Source organism: Stenella coeruleoalba, assembly GCF_951394435.1.
Source record: "Stenella coeruleoalba genome assembly, chromosome: 19".
Taxonomy (NCBI): Eukaryota; Metazoa; Chordata; class Mammalia; order Artiodactyla; family Delphinidae; genus Stenella; species Stenella coeruleoalba.
In genome coordinates this window covers 58,850,962-58,873,503 of record NC_137165.1, presented here as the reverse complement: position 1 = coordinate 58,873,503, position 22,542 = coordinate 58,850,962, and the positions used below count along the sequence as shown (strand labels likewise).

Here is a 22,542-nt window from a genome sequence, read left to right as displayed (position 1 = left end):
TTATATGCATCTTAATAAAAACATGCATTTATAAAACTGAGGAATTAAGGAATGATCACTAGTACGATGAAAGAATGACTCTTTTTAAAATGTTCTTTTAGATAGTAAGTCCTTCTAGTGTTTTAAAATCTATATATGCAGCACGCATATAGAGAGAACAATAAAACTAGTTATGCCATCTGATACACTTCTACTTAACATTCAAATGAATGGCTAAAATGAGATCTGCTCTACCTGTTCATCTAGTATGGTCTGGGTTGTGGACAGCTAAGGTCTTTAGCCAAAACACAAGTAAGTACTTTTAACACTGTCAATGTGATATGCCCCATATTTCACTGTCATTACCTTAATCTTCTGTGTTACTGAATACTGTATCTACAGTACATTTATACCATGTTGTGAGAGTTTATAAGATAATTCTATATACATCATCTCATATGGTTCTAACAACAACGCAGTCAAGTAAAGCATTATTTTTGTAGTCATTTTACTACATAGCAGTCTAACAACTAACAGAGACAGGTCTCCTGTTCAAGGTCTCCTGTTCATTTCTGCTAAAATGTGAAACACTGGATCAGGCCTAAGCATGTCTTTAGAACGTAAATGCAACAACATTTATACACAATCTTAGTGGCAGTACAGTATTAAAATGCAGAACTGGGGGCCCAAAGGCGATAGTCTGAATTAGCTTTGCCACTAATTAACTGAGTTTTGGAAAGTCACTTATAACCTTCCTGTGCTTCAGGTGCACATATAAAATGCAGACAATAACAGCACCCTTTAACATAGGGGTGTTAAAGATTAAACGGGTTGGTCTTAGTACATAACTTTTTGGAAATAATGTTTGGCAAACAAGTGATAAATGTTTGTTAAATAAGAAATAAAATCTACCACTGTGATTAAGATAAAGATACTCACCTTCTTTAAACTAAGTTATTCTTATTCAAGGGCAAAGGTCTGCAAATGTAGACCTTTCATAAATATTATCTACAGTCAACACAGATATGATAATACTGGTATACAGAATGCTGAATCACATGCTTAGAAACCATCAAATAAGGTGGGTTTCAAAAAAATTAAGTCAGAGAGTATGACTTCTCCCTTATCTCTTTCCATAAAGGAGTTGTATTAAGTTATGTATTTTGTACATTTGACAGCAGTCAAATGAAATCCTGTGGTAAAGACTTCAGGGATGATTGGTAAAACACAGTTTGACTCTATTTTCTTCCTTTTTCGTATTTACCTGTATAATGGCAGTATCTATCGAGGCCTGTAAAACTGTGAACCCTGAGGACCAGTACTGAACAGCCTCACATGATTTTGAACAGCCAGCTACGGAGAAAAAAAGGTGAGACGTAAGATTCTGCAATATACAAGTGTTTTCTTTAAAAGCAGCACACATGGGGTTACCAAAGTAATATAATTAATCAATCTCTACAGGACCAAAGAAAATAAGCAATGGCCCTCCAAAGGCAAACAAAATCTATCACGTTCCTTATTGTTTACTTCAAAGTTTTGAAATTGAAGAGTTACATGTGTTAGGATACTGAATCGTAAATGAATACAAATGGAAAGAAAGAAATTAACGGTAAACACAGTTATTTAAAATAAATCAGTTTTCTGTTTTAAGGCAAGCCATTCTACAATGACTTATCAGCTTTGAAGATCTTCCAGACGCAATGGCAAGTTCAGGTGAACAGCACAGAAAAAAAGAAAAATTCTGTAAGGGCTTTGCGGAATCAAGTCACAAACACAGTACTTAACAGTGACTTTAATATTAGTCAAGAAATGTTTGTGGCTGATAATTATCTTTTCAGAGGTTTAGGCATTGAAGGCTGTTTTCCATGTTTCCAACATAAAACTAATAAGGTTTATTGGTGGAAGACCCTGAGATTTTAAAGGTACGCGCCATACCACATATGAAAACAATTACATGGAGAAAAGAACAGACTTAGAATGTCATACAATTCAAGATAAAATTCTGTTTTGTTACTGTAAACAATATAAATGTATTAAAATTAAGGTGGATGTTACATAAATTATACTTCATATTATGTATATAGATGTAGACAGATAAATACACATATATTTTTATGCTACAGTTGACAGTCTTCTTACCTGAATAACTATTATTTAAAATGCCAATGGTGGACACCATCGAATTTTGCATATGAACTATAGGAGCAGCAAAAATGGGAATTTAATTCATTTTCATTGATTTTTTAGGGCCATTTACCTCTTGAATCCATATAAACAGAAGACACTGGAATCATATCAGGAAAAAAACGGAGTTCATAGGACATGAAGTCTTTGAAAACCACACCTACAAAGTTGCTGGGCTTAGAAAGACTGGATGCTAGCAATTCTTTTTCACTTGTATATTCTTCGGTAATTATGACTATAAAATATTATAACAATTTAGTTAGCTCACAAATTTGAATAGTTTATTGTAATACAATACACCAAGTTTAACATTATATTTGATGCATGTAATATTTCATAAGCACTTGTCTGATGCTCTAACTTCTTAGAAAATGAATACAGCTCTTCTAAAAAGAAACTAAAAACTGAATATTAAAATAGTGCAATTTTACAGACACTATTTCTTAGCTGTCATTTGATGACATAAGTTATGTATGTGTCACGTAACACATAAGTTATTAACGTAATAAAATAGATCATATGCTGTATATGCAATATATGTAGGCCACTTATCTACGTCAAAGTAAAACCATACAAACGACTCCTTGATAAATGAGTGGATATTTGATTTTCAAATATTCCTTCTGACGAAGAAAATTCCGTAATCCTTCCTCAGAAACTAAATGTGTATGTTAGTAACTATGACACACTCGTCTTTGAATAAAAATTGCCATTTAAACCCAATACTGCTTGTTCCTTTCCTAGAAGATACATGAAAAAATACTGTAATCATCATTAAGCTCTTTTCATACCATAATCTTAATTTTTCAACATTTTCTTGAAGTCTTATTTACAATCAAGCAGTCTTCACTACAGGAGACTCAGAACATGTCATGAAATGGGAAAAAACACGTAGGATCAGTACTTAACTTTACTACTTATTAGCTGTGTGAGAACAGGTAAGCAATTTAGTTCCCTGAACTTTAGTATCCTCACCCACGGTACCTAGCTGATCACAAGGGGTTGTTAATATCGAATGTAGTTACAGACATGAAAATGCTTTGTAAATTATAAAGTATTACTTAAATGTTAATTCTCATGATTTTCCAGACCTTGAAGGTGTACATGGAACTCCAGGATTGATCTGAAGAAAGAGGGTGTTAATTCAACATCCTACCAGTTAAGTTACCATGTATGTATGTAAAGTCTCACGTTCAGAGTTCTGCCATTAAAAAGACAGAACTTAAAAAAAAAAATCTACATACATTTCTACTATTCTGGCATCTAAGTTAATACACACTGACTTGGATTTCTTTAGCATATATACTTTTGTCCTACTCAGAATTACCAATGAATTTCATTCTCAACATTTCTGATGAGTTCTTCTTAGCTGACACGCTAAATTCTTATGGCTATCATGTGCTTATGCTTAATATGATAAACCAACAAATGTATTCTATACTAGTAAGATGAAAATATTAAACAGTAATACACCAGAAAGAAACCACTGGGGAGAAAGCTATTTGCCTCGTGGTTGTATCAACATCTTCTGTTTAGTGCCACATTATCCAATAATGCGTGACACACACTAAAGTCAATTACAACTAACAGTCCTATATGATGGAAGATAACAGGTTATTTTCTTATTTTCTACAATTCAGCATTTCATTAAATCAATCATCCTGGCATCAGCATTACTGTCTTTATGTATTCCTAGTTTCTTAATAGTTACGTGAGTCAGAATCAAAATGAAATATTCCTTCAAATCTTTTATACTATACAAATATGCTATTTTATAAATGGTCTATGAATTAAATATAAAATATTAAAACATAAAATATGCTTCCTATTACCAAGACTACAAATTAAAGTTTCACAAGAATCATAAGGCAGCAGAATTACATGATGTTAGTATTTCTATAAAACTATGTTTTGGTGAAAGGACATATATCTAAATGTTAAGAATGGTATTTACTCAATAAAGCAAATGGCAAAATACTGAAGAGGCTTTCTGCAAGAGACAGAATACACATGTAAACTCACAATACCGTTAGGAAGGTGATCGGTAGAAACCTTGTGCATGATGTCTCTTGTAATATTAGTCACTGGTGTAAATCCAAGAACTAGGTTAGAGAGGACAGATTTGTCCATGGGGTTAAGTTCCATGTCAGGCACTTCTTCATAGATCTTATTCGGATGCATCATGCTTATTAATACTAACCAAAATAAAAAAAATAGTGGAAAAAGAATTTCCTATAACAAAGGAAACAAACAAAATGATTACAAAGTATAACAATGGCAGCAAAGATCATCAAGATTTCTATGAATATAACTAATACTAACAAAAAACATGAGGAACTTGGGTCTCCTCCCTTAAGTACAAAAAATAAAAGCAATTCCATCCTAAAAGAAATACTGTGCTGAACCTGACCCAACAGCATATGAATTTTTCCTTTACATTCAATTTTACTAAAATATTTTAAAATTCACGTCACCATAATACATTTCAATGACATAAAAGCTAACATTTAAACATCTTAGATTACTAATATAAACTATAATAATAAATTTACTCATACACGACTTTATTCAAAGTAACTTACCAAACATCTGTAATAGGGATCACCATAAAAATGTCTTTATTCAAGTCTGAATTAAAACTCATGCTTTAACTACAGCTAAGTTTCTACTACTAAAACTATACTCAATTATATTCAGTAGTCAACTTTAACAGGGGTGAACTCATTATTGTTTCATCTTGCTGTTTAATTGTTCTGCTGGCTTCAGGAGAAGATCAACAATACCATTCCATCCTTTAAAATCACTAGTAACTGGTTAGCCAGAGTTCGTTCTTTCTTTCACCTTTTAAAGTAATGTATGCTAAATAAATAAATAATAATGTATGCTTGTGGGAACAAATATGTGATATAATTTTAGTAATTATGGGCAATTCAATCCAGAGTCCAAAAGATGGCCGGCAATAAGGAATAAACTATGGAATAATGTTCCATGAAGTTATCTGCAGAATCTATTTTTCATTCCATGAAACGGGAAATGCACGCCTCAAGGTTCAAAATCAAGCACTGATATTATAAATTAACTAAATTTAGACATCATTATTAAAATTTTTGACATTCAGAAAACATGGGATAATTTAGGTATTTTTCTGAGGCCAACACAACAAGTTTTTATAAGCAAATTAAAGGGACCTAAGCATATAAAATTATAATAAAAATGTATCCAGCAAAACAAATCATCTTTTAAAGATGGAACATACTAATGCAAAATAAACTGCAATAAGACATAATGGTCACTTAACTTACCTGAACGCTACTTTTTTTAGTCCTGCATTTAATGAGGTAATTCTTCAGTAGGAGTGTTCTGGTCTGTCTCCAAACTCCAACTTCCCGAATTGCAGTAGCCATGTTTTCTGGATTAGTTTACTAAAGAAAGGAGATTGGAAAAAAAGAAATTGGAACCACACAGTCAAGTATATGCCATTTCTAATGTCAAAGACAGACAGATGTTTCAGCCTCAGGCTAGACAGTTAAGCATACTCCACACTGTCTCTCCTACCCGGACAGAATGCACGGAACGGCAATGTGAAGATCCTGAAAAGTAAATAGCAGCATGTGAAGCAAGGGCGAACCGGAATTCCACTTTTTCTCTTCCAGTGTCCTCTAAACTGAACGCACTGCAAGTGGGCACTAGGACACAGAGAAAGCTGCGGAGGAAGCTCTCTAGTTCTGGCTCGGTAGGAAACGGAAGTCTTCTGCTCACGAACGGGGAAACACCCAGTCTTTTATTCTTTTCTACATTCTCCTGTGCCCTTGTCCCCAAGCAACCCCGTTTACAGCAGTGTCAGACTGCAGTGATGAAAGCTGAGCCCAGCTAAACTCTCTCTTCTGAGTGGAGCTTCTTCCACAAGGGTCGGGAGACAAAGCCCGCCACTTTCTGCTCTGCCGCCTTCCAGACACAGGGCCCTGAATGCGGCACATGCAGTCGCCGAAGTGCGTGGCCCAGTGGGGCAGGAAAACCCTAGCTTGGCGGCTGGAAGATGGAAAAGAGAAGCCACAGGGAATCAAAAAGTAGCAGGGAGAGCAAATGAAAAGAGGAGTTCAGGGAAGCAACGCAATGAAGTTGTTCATTAGCTCCTGGACTAACACACCCCATCTGGGTAAACATGCATCTTATCCTACTCTGTGCACCAAACACTTGAGGAACTGAATTCACAGACAGACCCACCGCTCAGATCCGGATGGGTCACTGGGCGGCACACACGGACAGATTCAAACTGCACTGCAAAGGCTTCTGAAAACTAAACCGAAATTAGAACCACAGTTGAGAGAACGTGGGCAGAAACTGAAGACCTGAACCTAACCAGGTGGACAGCACGCTAAAAGAGGACATCAATGCTCTCTACGGGATGAAAACAAAACCCGCAGTCTCACACAACCCAAAATGACTCCGGTAATGAAGCATGTGAAAAATGTCACTCTACCCACAGGTGCCACTGCCAAGGTGACACAGATTTTGAAATTATCTGACGAAGACTTTAAGGCAGCTACTTAAAAAGTGCTCCAGCAAACAGTGGCAAGAAAACAGTCATTCTTGAAAACAATGAAAGTGTCAGCAAAGAAACAAGATATCAAGCAGCACCAAGTAGTCATTCTAGAACAGAAAAACACAGCAACGAATACACAAGATCCACAGAATGGGCTCAAAAGCAGAATGGAGACAACAGAAAAACAGTCAGTCAACTGGATAGATCAAGAGAAGCTACTCAATCGGAACAAAAGAGAGAAAAGGGGTTTTGTTGTTGTTGTTTTAACAATTACCAGTACCTCAGAGAACTGTGAGACAATAACAAACGGTCTAACATTCAAACGATCAGAGACCCAGAAAGAGAGAAGTGTGTTAACGCTGCAAAACATATTTACAGAATTACTGGCTGAAAACTTCCCAGATTTGGCCAGAGATGAAACACCTAAGAGTTTCAAGACGCTTGATGAAACCGAAACAGGATAAATCGAAGGAAATCCACATTCAAACACATCGTGATTAAACTGCTAAAAATGAAAGACAGTGAAAAATCTTGAAAGCAGCCAAAGGATAACCACTGCATCACCTACAGGAATACTGCTTTGAACGAGAGCAAATTTCTCAGAAGAAACTCCGTGGCTAAACTGGGTACTCATACACTGCTGGTGGGACTGCAAAGGGGTTTAGCTGCTGAGGAAAAGTTTGGCAGCTCTCCAAAAGTGAAACAGAGTTCCTACATGATCCCACTACTCCATGGGGACTCAAACAAGTGCACGTTCACGCAGGGTCATAACTGTTAAACAGAGTTCCTACGTCATCCCACTACTCCATGGGGACTCAAACAAGTGCACGTTCACGCAGGGTCATAACTGCCAAGAGGCAGAAACAGCCCAAATGTCTACCAACAGACGAAGGGAAAAACAAACTGTGGTGTATACACGCAATGATTTACTATTTACCATAAAGAGGAATGCAGTACTGATACGTGCTACAACGTGGATGAACCTCCAAAACATTGCGTTACGTGAAAGAAGCCAGACACAAAAGGTCAAATCGGATTCCGTTTATGTGAAATTTCCAGAACACATAAATCCACAGAAATGGAACGCAGACTGGTAGTTGCCAGAGAAGGGGAGAAAGTGCTTAATGAGTACAGGGTTTCACTTTGGAGTGACGGAAACAAATTTCACCTCAGTATACTTTTTGAGCTGTATGACCTAAATCACTGCATCACAGGCCCAGTAGCCCTCTTCCAGGCTAAGATGACCCTCTGGAGGCCCCTGGGGCCCCTTCTGCGAGTGGACCTCTGTTGCAGCCACATCGCAGGTCTTCAAAGAGGTTATATGCAAGCAGAAGCCAGCCTGGCCGGGCTCCCGAGTGCACTCTCCGTGGTCCCTACTTCAGTTGGCTCAGCCCCGTCATCTAGAAAGGTATCGAGAGGGCAGCTTGGAGGAGACACCAAAAAAGTCCTGCTAAGCCTTCTTCAGAGAGATATTTGTTCCTTGTTTTATATAAACCTATTTGATGGCAGCCACTGGTGTGACCCCCTCTACCACAAGAACAGTCTGTTCCAAGCTGGCTGACCGTCTCCACCTGGATAAAAAAGCAGGCAACTTTTTAGAGGCAGCTTGTCTTACCCCCCAAAAGGCAATATACATAATTGAAGTTTGGAGCAAATAAACATCCTCTTTATATGTGCAGAAGAGAGCTTTTTCTTAAATTTAACGATGAGATTTAGACAACTTTCATTCCCTCTGTGCTGTTTTCTATTTTCTCAATTTTTCCATCAATATGTGTTCCTTATATGGTGGGGAAAAAAGTAATTACACAATTAGATATACTGTAAAAATATTAAATGAGTAAATTAAAAAGAGCAAAATTGCAGCAGCCAAGAAAGGAGGATACACTCAAAATAAATGCTCCCAACAGCCTCATTCCTGTTATATCAGATCCTGCAATGAGCTGGTGATCACCTCTAGGCCGATGAAAGGAAGGAGGGAAGGAGGGAGGGTGGAAGGTAGAGAAAGGCAGACGGATCACACTCATTCGAGGATGATTTACTACAAAACATAGAAACACTAACCAACTTAACAGCAAGAACATTCTCAAGCTATCTGCCAAGACACATCGATTTAGTGGGAGCCACTGAATTATTCATTCCAACCGAACGCTGCAAGCTCGATGCCTCATTTTTAGAAAACAGGCCCCTCCTGAAGCAGCTGATGGACTCACAGTATTCTTCCTTCTTTTGAGAACTGCTCCCTGAACTCAGGGTTGAGTCTTTAACAGCCTTGCCTGAAGGCCATGAACCTGTGCACACACCCCGCCATCCCACCAGACACACCACGACTACCATCACCACGGCCACCTCTGAGCGGTAGCATTTAAGTTTTCTCCAGGCAGAATGGAATTTTTAACTAAGAGACCCAGAGACTGGGACTCATGGAAACAGTTAGATTAATAGAAGCATTTAAGAAAGTTCATACATTCTCGGAACTAAGCTTTCCCCTAAGGTTTGATACCTACTGTGCCCCAAACCTGATTCTTCTTCCTTGGACTATGTGAAATGCCCTATTATCTACCCAGTATATTTTATTTTCACTTAAGCTGGCCAGATCAGTTTCTATTTCTCACATCAAAGGACTCAGCCAGTGTTACAGTATAATGTGTTCTTAACTCCATGGTTAGAAAACTCCGAAAACAGCGGTTTTCAAAGTGAAGTGTGTCAGGAACAAAGGGAAATCTTAAAGACCCACGTGCCTCCCTGCCTACTAAGTGTCCAGTTCCACTGACGCTAACGGGAGTGAGCGTGCAGGGCCCGATAAAAAGCGGAGAATCACTGATGTAGTTTTTAAAGTAGCTTTAAAGTAATAGTAACAGGGAGATAAATGTCTCTGCAGACGATGACGCACAATGACTAATCAAAGGAGTCACTTCAGTGTCCATTCAGCCTCAGTTTTGTCCTTTCTTCCAAAGCACAAAATCCCTTCTGCAGCAAAAGGTGTTTTCATGCTGTTTTCCTTTTGCCCCTGAGCTCTAATTTTTCTTCCTCATCGTTTTTCCTCAGCCAGAATGTCTTCTGTCTCAGCGCAGAAAGAATTCCGGGAGAGGCAGAGTGAGAGGGAAGGAAGAGTTTGTTAGTACAGGACGCTTGTGAGAGATACAAGCCCACAGGCAAGGGAGTGCCGTCCTGAGAACTCGGCGGGCTACATTTTTATAAGCAAAGGAAAAGTGGGGAGGGGGGAAAAGACCACCTTCTTTTTCATTCTTCAAGTCTTCCACTATTAACTGCTCCTACATGGTGGGCGGGGGAGTTTTTGACCCCATATGGCCCAACTGGGATTGTCATGGCGCTATGGAAATGAGCAAAACGGCGGTCCTGTTACACATACTATGATATTGTAAATTATTTCAGGTTTTGGTATAATGTCACCTTTCCCCGATATCTCTGCTCTTAGTGCATGCAGACATGTAAGCCCCTTCTCAAGGATCATCAACTTGCCGACTTCACTGGGCAGGATGTGGGTCTCACGCCACCATCGTTTCATTGTTTGGGGGCATGTCTCGTGCTTCTGCTGCTTGGTTCTGTTGTCAAGCAAACCTGCTTTCTTGAGTGATCGTTAACTTACAGGGTCTCCCATACTTTTTTATTTATGATCCCCTAGTGGGATTAACTATTTAATTACCTACTTTGTCTCCCTACTCTGTCCCTGTCAGAATGACCAAAAGAATAAATACACATAAAGCTGAAAACGGTGCCTGGAACATGGCAAATAATTACACATGTTGATCACTACTGTCTATAAAAGTAGTATAACTAATATCCTCAAGGGATATCATACTCATGAAACAAGGACAAAGCAATTCAGAGAAAGCTACTAGAGAATTTGGAAATGGAACAGACAGATAGAAATAAAATTCTTGCTAGCTGGGGCGAGTGCCAAATCGGTGAGTTAGAATGGACTGAGTCAAGGTAATTCCCCCAGAATCGATGGCCAGAGGACAGAGGGAAGAAAATGCTGACCAGGAAGCATGAACTCTGTTATGAAGTATCCAGACGAATCAGTGCTATGACTCACCTGAACAAACCGATGTTTTTTATATTCATAAGCTCCAGTCTAATCATGTGAAAAATGTTAAATTTCAATAACCTTGAACTTCCATCTACTCAAATTATTAAAACAAAACATCTTCAAGAAGAAAAATCAATGGACTTATTGTTTTCTTCAAGAAAGTAAACACCTGGTTTGGGTGTTTGAAAACTAAAACGAAACATTCTTAACATTGATTCTTCATTAACTTTTAGTTTAATGTTCACCTAACCAGTAACTTCAAAGCTGTAGACAGGTTTTTATAAACTGACAACAGTGAACCTATTTGCCCACCTGGGCACCCACAACCCACGGAGTTTAAGCAGGTGCAATTTGAAAAGGGCCGTGGGGAATAAATCAGGCGAGGATGGCTCTGCATCATGATGTGAAGCACTAACTACTGTAAAAGGCTCCTTGCAAACCACAGGTGCTGAGGGAAACATTGTGCTGCTTCTTCAAGTGCCGAGACCACGGTGTCTCTGCGAATTAATGTTTGTCCTTTGGGAGAAGACTGAAGGAAAACGAAAAGAGGGAAGCCTGCACCTCCCACTGGTGGGGTGATCGTAAAGTCCCCTCTGCTCCCCCCGCCCCACACTGCTTTGCAGGGTAGGGAGGGGGGATTTGGGATGGAGGAAGGATATGGGAAGGCAGTGTTTTCTATACTGAAGACCTCTGCCGAAGATAAAGAGACGGTGTCTGAGCTGAAACCAAGCCCTATGGGCAGGGCACTGAGGTTTCCTGAAAGAAAGGTGGAAATCCACCCCGCAGAGGTGACATGAAAGTGGCTCTTCTGACTCCAGTGCACAGCTGAAAGCGGGGCTGCAAAGTTAGGAACGAGGCACGGCCAGCAAGGGGACATCTGTAAAAAGTTTAACTCGTCCTGTGCCTTTTCCTGGACCAAAAGAAAACCCATATTTAGCATGAAGCTCTAAATTTCCTCTTTCTACATATAATTCCCCTGAATTTTCCCAAACGTTATAGCCTTATGTGGTGAGATTCAAAAGGACAAAAGCAAAAGGCAGTGAAGGATGCTTGGCCTGCCCCGCATTTAACATTGGCTGTTAAGTGGGAAGAGAATCATACAGTCAACATCCAGGAGGAGTTTACTCACAAGTAACAGAGTTCACACAAGCCCAGGGCATTGTAAATAGAGACGACCAGACAACCGTAAAAAAGCAGGTTTTTGAGTAGACAACACATGTAAGACCTCTTTTGCAACGTCTATTAGAAGATGACCCTTGACAGCACAAGTTCACAACTTAAGAGCAATAAAACTTCTAATGGCATAGTTTAACAAATTGTACTTTTTGGAAAACTTACAATACTTGACAGAGTTCCAAAGTCTTACCAAGGCAGTACCTTTAAAACTCTTAAACAAAGCCAATTCTTAACTGCTCGAGAACTATGACAAAGACATAGAAATATGGGTACAAAATTATTTTTAAGAATATTTAAAGTGTCTTTCCATCGCTCCACAGCGTATCTGGGGAATGTGTTAAGTTTGTTATAGAGCTTTAAATAATAATTAGTTTTATGCACCTAGTATCACTAAAGGTTTAATTAAACATTTAACTTTCTGCTGGAGGAAGGAGGGAATGAAAAGTGCTCACTGAACTGAGAAAGCACCTTGAGACCGAAAAACAAAACGAGGCAGGCAGCTGCACGCAATCAATGGATCCGTTTATTACAGGGTAACTTACTCACAGGGTGGGCTCCGGATCGGGGAAAAATGACCTGCAGCTGCACTCCCCCCCTCACCGGCGGGGGCCACTGGGACGACTTTAGAGTTAACCTAGCGTATGGAGGCAGTGCTTGGAAACGGGACGTGTACTCCTAAGTCAAAATTCATGACTGGGTACCTAGTCTCGTGGGCACCGGGAATATACATCATCGTTGTTTGGGGACTGACAGAGCATGGAGGCCACCTGATCCTAACGATTATTAAAACAGTTTCTATTAACTGCAAAGCTTTGACAACAGAGAAGTGACTTACTGCACAGTTCAGTCCTGGGTAGGGTGGGTGAAAGGACAGGATAAACTGTAAGAGCCCAGGATGGCGTCAGTAATGCTAACAGCCATATATCCATACTTTTCCTAGATAAAAATAATTCACATTAAATCTAATAAGTTGCAAGAAAACGGAAAGCCCACTAAAGCCCATCTTCCTTTTCTAATGCATTAATAGTTGACTTAAAGACTGAATTTACATAACCCCAAATTCAGTATCAGAAATTCACTACTGTATTAAAGAAACATTGATTACTATATGTGCTAGGAAATACATTTCACCTTTCTCAAAGCAGTAAAAATGTGCATGACCTTTAGAAATAACTGTCAGACAAAATTATCTAGAATGTATTAATTTTAGTTCTGAGAGGAACAAATTAAGATTATATCCTATAAAAAAGGAATTGAGCCATCCGAATGTTCACAGCCATCCTGGCAAAAGATGTGGTCAGTCAGTCACCTTAGCAAGTTTGAAAAGATTCCTGGAAACGATCTAAGCTGAAAGTATCCCCAACAGACGACTATTAGAGGTGACTTCTCATCCACCCAAGCAGAGCTGATTATTACTCCTTTGTTCCAATAAATAAACTGTAATTGCGGTTACCATACTGTGTCATCATGATCTGTTTACATCTTAATCTTGAACTTGACCATGAAATCCGTGACAAAAAGACGGCCTTCTTTGCTTCTCTACCACCCATGGTAATACTAAAACCAGTATCATCTTACCGCAAGTTCCTTTATCCAGATTTGCTGAGAGTCTATAGATCAAAGGTCTGTAACGGAGCCCGAGGGGGTTAAATCCAGCCCACAGGCTGTTTTGTACAGCCCAGTAGTTAGGAATGGTTTTCACATTTTTAAATGGGGGGGAAAAATCAAAGAATAACGGTATTTTGTGACATGTAAAAATTATAGGAAACTCAAATCTCGAGTCTAGAAATAAAGTGTTATTGGAGCAGAGCCATGCTCAGCTGTTTCTGTGCCGCCTGTGACTGCTTTGTGCTACAACGGCAGAGTTCAGTAATCAAGACAGAGACCATGTGGTCCACAAAATCTAAAACATTTACTGTGCGGCTCTTCACAGAAAAAGCTTGCTGACCACCCTTACAGACAAAAGGAGGAAGAAAGAAGAAAAGCGGCATAGTCATTAAACATTTACTGAGGGATTTATGCACCAAACTTTTTAAAAAAAATACAAAACGGAGATAGACACTGTCACTGACTTTGCAGATAGATAAAATTTAATATAATGTGGTAAGTGCAACTGGGGGAAAGAGTCTGGGAAAGAGTGGAATGCAAATTCCAGGCAGGGAAAAAGAATGGAAGAACTAGACTCCCCAAAGGGGCTTGACTTGTGTAAAGAACAGGGAAACCTGCAATGAGGCAGAGGCTCGGGCAAAGTGAATTGGGGCAAAAAGGGCAGGTGTACCCTCTAGATGACACTATTAGGACAGGCCCTGGAAACAGGTTGTCAAATACCTTATATGCAAAATTAGACTAGACATCTTTATTTTGTGTACCCGTACTTCCTTGACTGCACTTTTCATACCTAAGAATAATTGTTTAATTGCCTGGCAATCCCATATTTCACTAGTCCTTTCACTTTCCTAATCCCCAAAGCTTCCACCCACAGCATCGCCCTCAAATGATGACCTTGATCCCCACTTCACTGAGAAACTGAAGCCATCAGGAGAAATTTCCGAAACGTTCCACTACCCCTTCTATCCACCTACCTACAGCCGCAGCAGAGGTAATGTTATACATTTCAACAAGGTGCCATTTCGGCCTAAACTGAAGATTTTGTTTCCACTAGAACTCTGAGAGATAAAAGCTAAATGGAATCTGGTATCAATGAGACCTTTAATTTAAGATTTATTTTTTAGAAGAAGAGGTTAAGAACATCTTTGGCAGATGACTTGAAAGAAGTTCCTGCCCAGCTACACACATCACTGGCTTCTCAACTAATAAAACAAAAGCACTGTCGGGACTTCCCTGGTGGCACAGTGGTTAAGAATCCACCTCCCAATGCAGGGGATGCGGGTTTAATCCCTGGTCAGGGAACTAGATCCCACATGCACGCCACAACTAAGAGTTCACATGTCACAACTAAGGAGCATGTGTGCCCCAACTAAAGGAGCTGGTGAGCTGCAACTAAGGAGACCGCCTACCTCAACTAAGACCTGGCACAACCAGAAATAAATTAAAAAAAAAAAAGGCACTATTAAAATCAAGCCTTTTACAGGAATTCCATGGTGGTCCAGTGGTTAGGACTCGGCACTCTCACTGCTGAGGGCCAGGTTCAATCCCTGGTCGGGGAACTAAGATCTCACCAGCAGCGAAGCACAGTCCAAAAAAGAAACCAAGCCTTTTAACTTAACAGGGAATAAATTATAAATGTTCTCTTCTTCTCTAGTGTTCTAAAATTTACTGAAGGTAGTATAATAATAAAAGAAAATAATAATTGTCAATATGATTTAACCTAAATTTTATGACAGTATTTCTTGCTGAATGGGAAAATAATGCAATGGTACCCACATGACAAGTTATCCAATACCTTTTCTTATATATAACAGGTTCCTAAAAACTTGTGCTTACAACTATTCTAGGACGATTAATTCACACACTAGCAAAGATTCCAATTTATGAGAATACTACAAAATTCTTTTATGCAATCATCTCCTCAAGCTCAAGGGCAGAGATTACAAATCGTATTCATCTTGGCATTCTTGGCACATAGCTTAGCATCTAGAATATAAAAGACACTCAGATAAACCTGTAATGTATTAATAATGTATTAATGTATTAATAAACTTGCTTTGACCCTGAATGCAAGATTTCCCTATACTGAATCCTGTTTGAAGGAAAATACACTTAAACAGCACATATTCCAGGATTAATGCCTTACTAGTTAGCTTTTAACCCAAATACCCCCAAGAGCCCTAACTGCCCTAATAATGTTCTCTTGTACGGAGTCTTCCCTAAAAATATGTAACATCGCTCTCTGGATAGAAGCAAAATATAGGGCATCAAGGACGAGAATTTAGAGTCTGGCATCCCTGGGTTGGAAGCTCAGCCCTTTTGGCTAGTTGGGACCGAAATAAGTGACTTAACTTTTTTGGGAAGCGTTTTCCACATCTGCCCAATAGAATAAGACCCCTCCGACCTCCAAAGGATGCTGGCAAGACTGAACGAGATAATACTGAACCTGCCTCACGGCTGGGAGTCCAACATACACTCCTTTTCTCCCCTTCCGTTCCTGCACAACGTCCTCGATGGAAAGTAAACGTGACTGCCTTTATTCTTTCAGACTTATTTAGAAACGTCTGTCCAAGCCTTGGGAGCCCAGGAGCAACCCTCCTGCAGCTATTAGCGCCGGCAGCCTCCCGAGCTTTCGCGTCTGCTGTAGTATCAATACTTCCACGCCTGGAGCCTTGCGTTTCGGGAACCAGGGCACTTCCCCCAAAACCGTGCCCCAAGCTCTGCGCATCTCTCCCGAACTCCTCCTAGCGCAGAGCGAGGAGCAGCCCGAAGCTCCCAAGGGAACCCGCGCTCGCGGCCAGGTGTTCAGAGGGAATTCCCTTCCCAACATCTCCGCCCTCCGCAACGGCGCCCTGAGGATGGAGACCACCCCGGCCAGCCCAAGGCAGGGGTCCCGCGGCGACCCCGGCATCCGCACCCCGACACCCCGGGGGGCGAACAGCATCCTCCTCCACAGGACACGCCGCAACCGCGCTCTCCCCGACCTCGGGGACCCTTCTGCCCCCAGCTGCCGGCTCGGCCCCCTCCGAGCCCCGCTGCACTCCAAGCCCCAGACCCCCCGGCCGCACCCACCGCCCCTCCCCCGCCGGCCGCCCCTCCTCGACCCCTCACCCCCTCCCAGGGGTGACAGCCACCCCGGCGGGCCTCACACCCCGCAGCCCTGGGCGACCGCGTCACCTCAGGGCCGGGCCGAGCGCCGACCGGCCGGGACACGCGGAGTCCGCGGGGACCTCAGCTCGGAACAGTGTCCGAGAGGGCGGCCGCGCGCGCGCGCCCCCGACGCTGCAGGACGGGGAGGGCAGGGGCGGAGAGGGGAGGGCGCGGTGCCGGAAGCCGCGCTCCGCCCCGCGCAGGACGCACCTGAGGGCGGGGCACCCCGAGGACGCAGCCAGCAGACGGGCGCGCTCCCGCCGCTCGGCCCGGCGCATCCCGGCGCAGGCGCGGAGAGCGACCCTGGGGGCGGGGCCTCGAGGGGGCGGGGCTGCGAGGGCGGGGCTGCGAGGGGCGGGGCGAGCGGGCGCTCCAAGGCCCAGGACCCCTGGGTCCACCTGGACGCCCGTCTCTGCAGCGCGGCCTCGTGGCTCAGTCCCCGGGGCCCCCGGCGCCTCAGATCTGCCTCCTTCGTGGAGACCTCGCCCAGCTCCCCCCGGGACACTGGCAGAAACAACGGGCTTGAAGTCAGGGACTCCGATTTGAGTCCAAAGTCTGCAGTATCCTGGCGTGTGACCTTGGTCCGCCGCCCCATCCTCATCTGCCTCCTGCGTCATACCCACTAAGAATCCTTTCTTCTCTGCCTCTCGGCTTTTAAGCGGTCCCCTCCCAGGTCTGCATTCCGCAGCCCCTTCTCCTTCCCGCCGCCCTGTGTGGGGTGCAGTGTCTTCGTGCCATCAGACCCTGATCTAGGACATGTGGACATTAAAAGATGCTTCAGATTCCGAAGTGTCCTCCTGAGAGTCTGGGATGTGGCAGATCCTGAATCTTCCAAATGGCCTGAGACATACCGCATCTGTGGGAGATTCTATACCGCACTTACATTTGCTAAAAATGTAAACTGGTGTTTTGAGTTTTATTGCCCAAATTGACCTAAATGGTGGTCAGAGTTATTGCAAAGGAAGAAAAGCTCACAACAGATTTTTACTCTCCAGATTTCTGTATGGTCACATTTCTTTGCACAGTTTTTTTACTTTTGGGGCATTTAACTATTTTAAGATCTTAAAAATTCCGTTGATCCTGTATACATTGTGTTTTGTTGTTGTTGTTGTTGTTTTACTTATCGTAGTTTTTCTGCTCCTTAAATTTAAACCAAATCTCTCCAACAGTCACTCTAAGTTCTACCAAAATAAACAAAAAACAGAAAAACAAGGAAATGTGTTATTTCTCCTACTGAATATGGATTAAACAGGAAATTCAAAGAGCTTTAGCGGAATCCATTATGATTAAAAATCTGGCAGTGAGAGTCAGGGGAAGGGAGACAGAATGTTCCAGGAATTACATCAGAAAACTGAAGAAGGCAAGTAGTGAAAACTATACATGATGTATTCTTTTCTCTTTTGGAATATCTAAGACATTTTAGTTACAAGTTCAGAAGAATGCATTATTAATGGCCTAGGATTTGTGGGCATGTAAATAAATGGAGGTCAAAAATAAATCTACTTGAGAAAATGTGTTACTGAAATATACATTCACCCCAATTCTCCGATTGTACTTCTCACTAGTTGCCTCAACTGCTTTAACTTCAGAAGTCTGTGCATCATTTCTACCACTATTCTAGACATTTGTTTCCTGAGTTTCTTATCCTTGCAATGTTCTCTGTCATTCAGCCTGCCTATACTTCTGCTCTTGCTTCAGTATAACGTGACCAAAACCAAAAAAAACCTCATCACCCCAGACAAAATGATCTCACTTTCCTCTCAACTGCACACATGCTACCATCTTGTTCACGTGGTTTTACTTATATACTCTCTTCAATCATATTGTAAGTAGTCTGAGATTAAGAGCTTTTTCTTATACCAATTTAAACTTCCAGGTCTTGTGCATCATAATGGTGTACAGTAAATGCTGTGGATAACACTGCTGATGAGAAAACACATGTACAACAGTATGTAAACACTGTCATTATTATCCCCCCAAAAGGTCACCATGCACTGAACAAAATCTACCTAATACAAGAAAGATATTAAATTCTTCTTATGGATGGATGACAAAGTTATGAAAATATGGTTTGTGGAATCCTAAAACAGAGAGAATGCTAAATAAGACCTTTTTAATAAAAAGACTGCTGCAAAGGGATGAACTGGCCATGACATGTTTTACTGTATCTTTGAGCCAGCTACTTAGCAGACTGCATGTACCTTGTGAACAATTTAGCCACATAATCTCGATCTAAATTTCCATAGTTACCAGGTCCTGGTACTAAATAAGCAGCTGCAGCAAAGATGTTCCTTTCCAAGCTTCTGTATCTAGGAAAAAGCAAACGAGCTATACTGCTTGGTTGTCATGGTGGCAACCCAAATCCCCATAACCAATTAATAGAGTTCTAGACAAATAAACCACATGGGAATACACAGACCATACAGGTCGTAGATTGAGATGTAACAAGTTGCCTAGTTGAACAAAATAAACGAGGACGCACCAGAATTTTCACAGTATTTAACGTAGAAAAAGAGAATTTTTCTTGCTTGCTACTCTAAACGCCAACCTACATCCTAACCTCCTGCTGGCAAACAATGGAATCTATTTGTGTTGCTTTTTTACTTCCTAGAGACCAAAGCCTTACTTCATGGCTTTCTGATGCTATTTTATCCAAAATTGAGAGCAAAATTGCTAAGTTGTTAGGGCATGGTTTTTCTGCAGCCAAATTAGTACATTATTTTGCATGATTATCAATACACTGAAAACTACATAAACCATTTTAAAATCTATAACTATTAAACACTATTTATTATTGTTTTTAAGCATTTACCATTTCTACAAGCTAAAAAAATGTGCCAAGAGAGTGATGTGCTTTCTAAATTTAGTGTGTAAATGAGGTATAACTTCAAAGAAGTTCAGATTGGTACCTTTTTCTAGAATAAGGCAGGACAAATCCAGAAACACAGCCTTGACTGACAAGGCTGAAAGAGAATCTCATGTCTTTAACAACAGATTTCCAAACTACCGTCTCAAATGTGGCTGAGATTGTTAATAAATGGCTTAGGGAAATGATTAACAATTGGTGGAAGGTTGGAGAAGGGAATGACTTCCAAAGGTACTTTTAGTTTGTTGGGTGTTTAGTACTGCTACTACTACTAATTATTACTACTGTTTTCATTACCCTAAAAAGAACTTCAAGTATTATATTCTTTCTTTGTGTTTCCCCAAATGGAAAAATGACTCAAGGAGATTAATATTTGAAGAATGTCTAGCCAAATTTGATACTTAAAAACTCAACCAACCAACAAATGTCTATGGAGTTCCTAGTAGTCTTACTTAGCAAGAAGCCCCACTGTTCAGGGGAACCAACAAAAGGTCAAGAAATCAACAATTATTCTAAGATCACAAAATAATAATTAAAGAGCATCTAATGGAAGATAATACCCGTTCCACTGTTAAACTACGTGCTGCAAACTATAAAGTACCACAGAGAATTCATTGAGGTCTAGAGTTACCAGGTACCGTCAAGAGGGAAAGACAGGGAGGAGGATGCTTTAACCAGAGTGGAGAATGTATCAGAGAGCGCAGAGAAACAAGCCTGCATGGCTTTTTATAAGCACAGGATTATCAATTTACCTAAAAGAATAATAGATAGGTTAAAAAAGAGACGACTTAATCTGTGCGTCCTTTCCTTCTTCACTAAGGAACACGAACTTGAAAGTAGTAAAGGCAAAACAACATAGGAAGAGAGCTGAAACTCGAGACGGCTGAGGAGACTGTACACAAACACCTATCTGTTTCAAATAAGTTCATGTTTCTGGGCACAAACGACATCCCACAGCTGTTTATAGGTAATCTAAGACCTACTGCATTGCTGGTAAGTTCAGAGAAACTGTAAAAAATGAAAAAGGTAATAGATCACCTGCTTTAAAAAAAAAAAAAAGGTTTAAAAGACACTGAAAACTTTAGAACAGGAAAGTAAAACTCCAGAGTCCATCATTCAATATATTTTATGAACGTTTAGAAGAGAGGTTGGTGGTCACTAAGAACCAGAGTCACTAAACTAAGGATGTCATGCTATATACTATAGTTCTTTTTTAATCTTTGAATTAAAAATGGGAATTATATAGTCACGATAGAAATTAATTTCAGCAAAGCATTTAATCTGGCCCTTTATGATGTTTGTGGATGAGACTTGACATAATAATAATTAGGTAGACTCAAAGCTGGGTAACTGTAGCCAAATTTTTGTTGATAATCTTTCATAAGTAACATAGGTTAGGATACAGAAATCATTTTCTGGTCAAATCAGAGTATGAAACAAAACCTACATAGCATAGGAAATATGACGGAAGACAGAACCAGGAAACAAAATTCATTTTAACAATTTGAACTCTAAAACCTAAAAGATACAATTTAACAGACATATATAACAACCCCCACATTTGTTCAAGTTGGAAAGAAAACTGCAGAAATACAAAATAGGCTATAGGTCCTAGCGGTATCCATGTAAACAGCACGCGGAGCGTGTAGTGTCTGCCCAGATCTATAGGAGTTACTAGGTCCACTCAGGCAGCTGACAGTCATACTTCTAACCCTTCCATCTGAAGACACTATGCCCACAATCACCTACTCCTTGCTTTCCTTCGGGGATCCCTTTGCCAGGATTCCCCTTAGAATTCACTGTTCCTCCGGAATAGGCAGGATAATGCCACCGTGCACCCAAAGATATCCACACCCTGATCCCCGGAACCTGTGAACATGTTACTTTACACGGAAAAAGAGGATTACGTTTGCTAACCAGCTGGCCTTAAGACAGGGAGATTCTCCCGGGTCATCCGGGTGGGCCCAGAGTAAGCCCAAGGACCCTTAAAAGTAGAAGAGGAGGGCGAAGGTGTCGTCAGCAGGCTGTGCCCTGAGGTCTGCCCACCACTGCTGGCTGTGGAGCAGCAGGAAGGAATGGAAGAGGTCAGGACGCTGATTCTCCCCCAGAGCCTCCGGAAGGGATCGCAGCCTGTTGCCAACACCGTGGTTTTATCCCAGAGTGAACTTTGTGTTGGACTGCTGACCGACAAGGACTCTAAGCTAATACATTTGTATTGTTCTAAGTCACTAAGTTTGTGCAATTTGTTAGAGCAGCAATAAAAAAATAATATGCCCCTTACAAGTTAGTTTCATCCTCTGCAAGGTGGCCCTGTGATTACGTAGCATCCAAAGGTCCTTTATTTTCTTCTCTCCCTCTAGGTAAGCAACATGGTGACAAAGAAGGGACGATGAATATTACTTAGTGTGGATTCAAAAACGTAATAACTGATGTAAGTCCGTAATATGGTTATAGCCTCTATAATCAGGAGTTTTCTCATTTGTAAAAAAGACTTTTGAGGGGGCTTCCCTGGTGGCGCAGTGGTTGAGAGTCCGCCTGCCGATGTAGGGGACACGGGTTCGTGCCCCGATCCGGGAAGATCCCTCATGCCGCGGAGCGGCTGGGCCCGTGAGCCATGGCCGCTGAGCCTGCGCGTCCGGAGCCTGTGCTCCGCCACGGGAGAGGCCACGACAGTGAGAGGCCCGCGTACCGCAAAATAAATAAAAATTAAAGAAAGACTTTTGAAATACCTGCCTCCTCTGACTCTCTGGGTGGCTTCAAGGAGTTTATGAGATGAGGTGGTGAAAGAATAAAAGTGCCGGCTGTTAAACACACATGATGCGCTACACACTGGTCCCCAGGCTTCATATGATGCGCTACACACTGGTCCCCAGGCTTCATATGATGCGCTACACACTGGTCCCCAGGCTTCATATGCAGCCTCTTGTTTAATCTCCACAGTAACACCATGAGCTATTTTCCCCTGTTTAAAAATATTTAGTGCTT

General features: G+C 41.2%; 1 protein-coding gene across 7 annotated transcripts in view; it reads right to left on the bottom strand.

Moving 5' to 3' along the window:
• The window catches only part of ABCA5 (ATP binding cassette subfamily A member 5), a 266,045-nt gene that overhangs the window by 45,582 nt on the left and 197,921 nt on the right, over nt 1–22,542 (bottom strand). For 2 of the 7 annotated variants that reach the window (XM_079906169.1, XM_079906175.1), the window contains exons 5-8: nt 5,466–5,585; nt 4,191–4,395; nt 2,237–2,398; nt 1,244–1,332 (exon numbers count right to left, since the gene is read on the bottom strand). In XM_079906169.1, coding sequence (XP_079762295.1) covers nt 1,244–1,332; nt 2,237–2,398; nt 4,191–4,395; nt 5,466–5,567 — 558 coding nt within the window. In that variant the 5' untranslated portion in view covers nt 5,568–5,585. Of the gene's footprint in view, nt 1–1,243; nt 1,333–2,236; nt 2,399–4,190; nt 4,396–5,465; nt 7,054–12,768; nt 13,557–16,718; nt 16,794–16,901; nt 17,069–22,542 lie in introns of those variants that run through there. The other 5 variants (XM_079906172.1, XM_079906171.1, XM_079906174.1 and 2 more) reach the window with 5 other exon arrangements.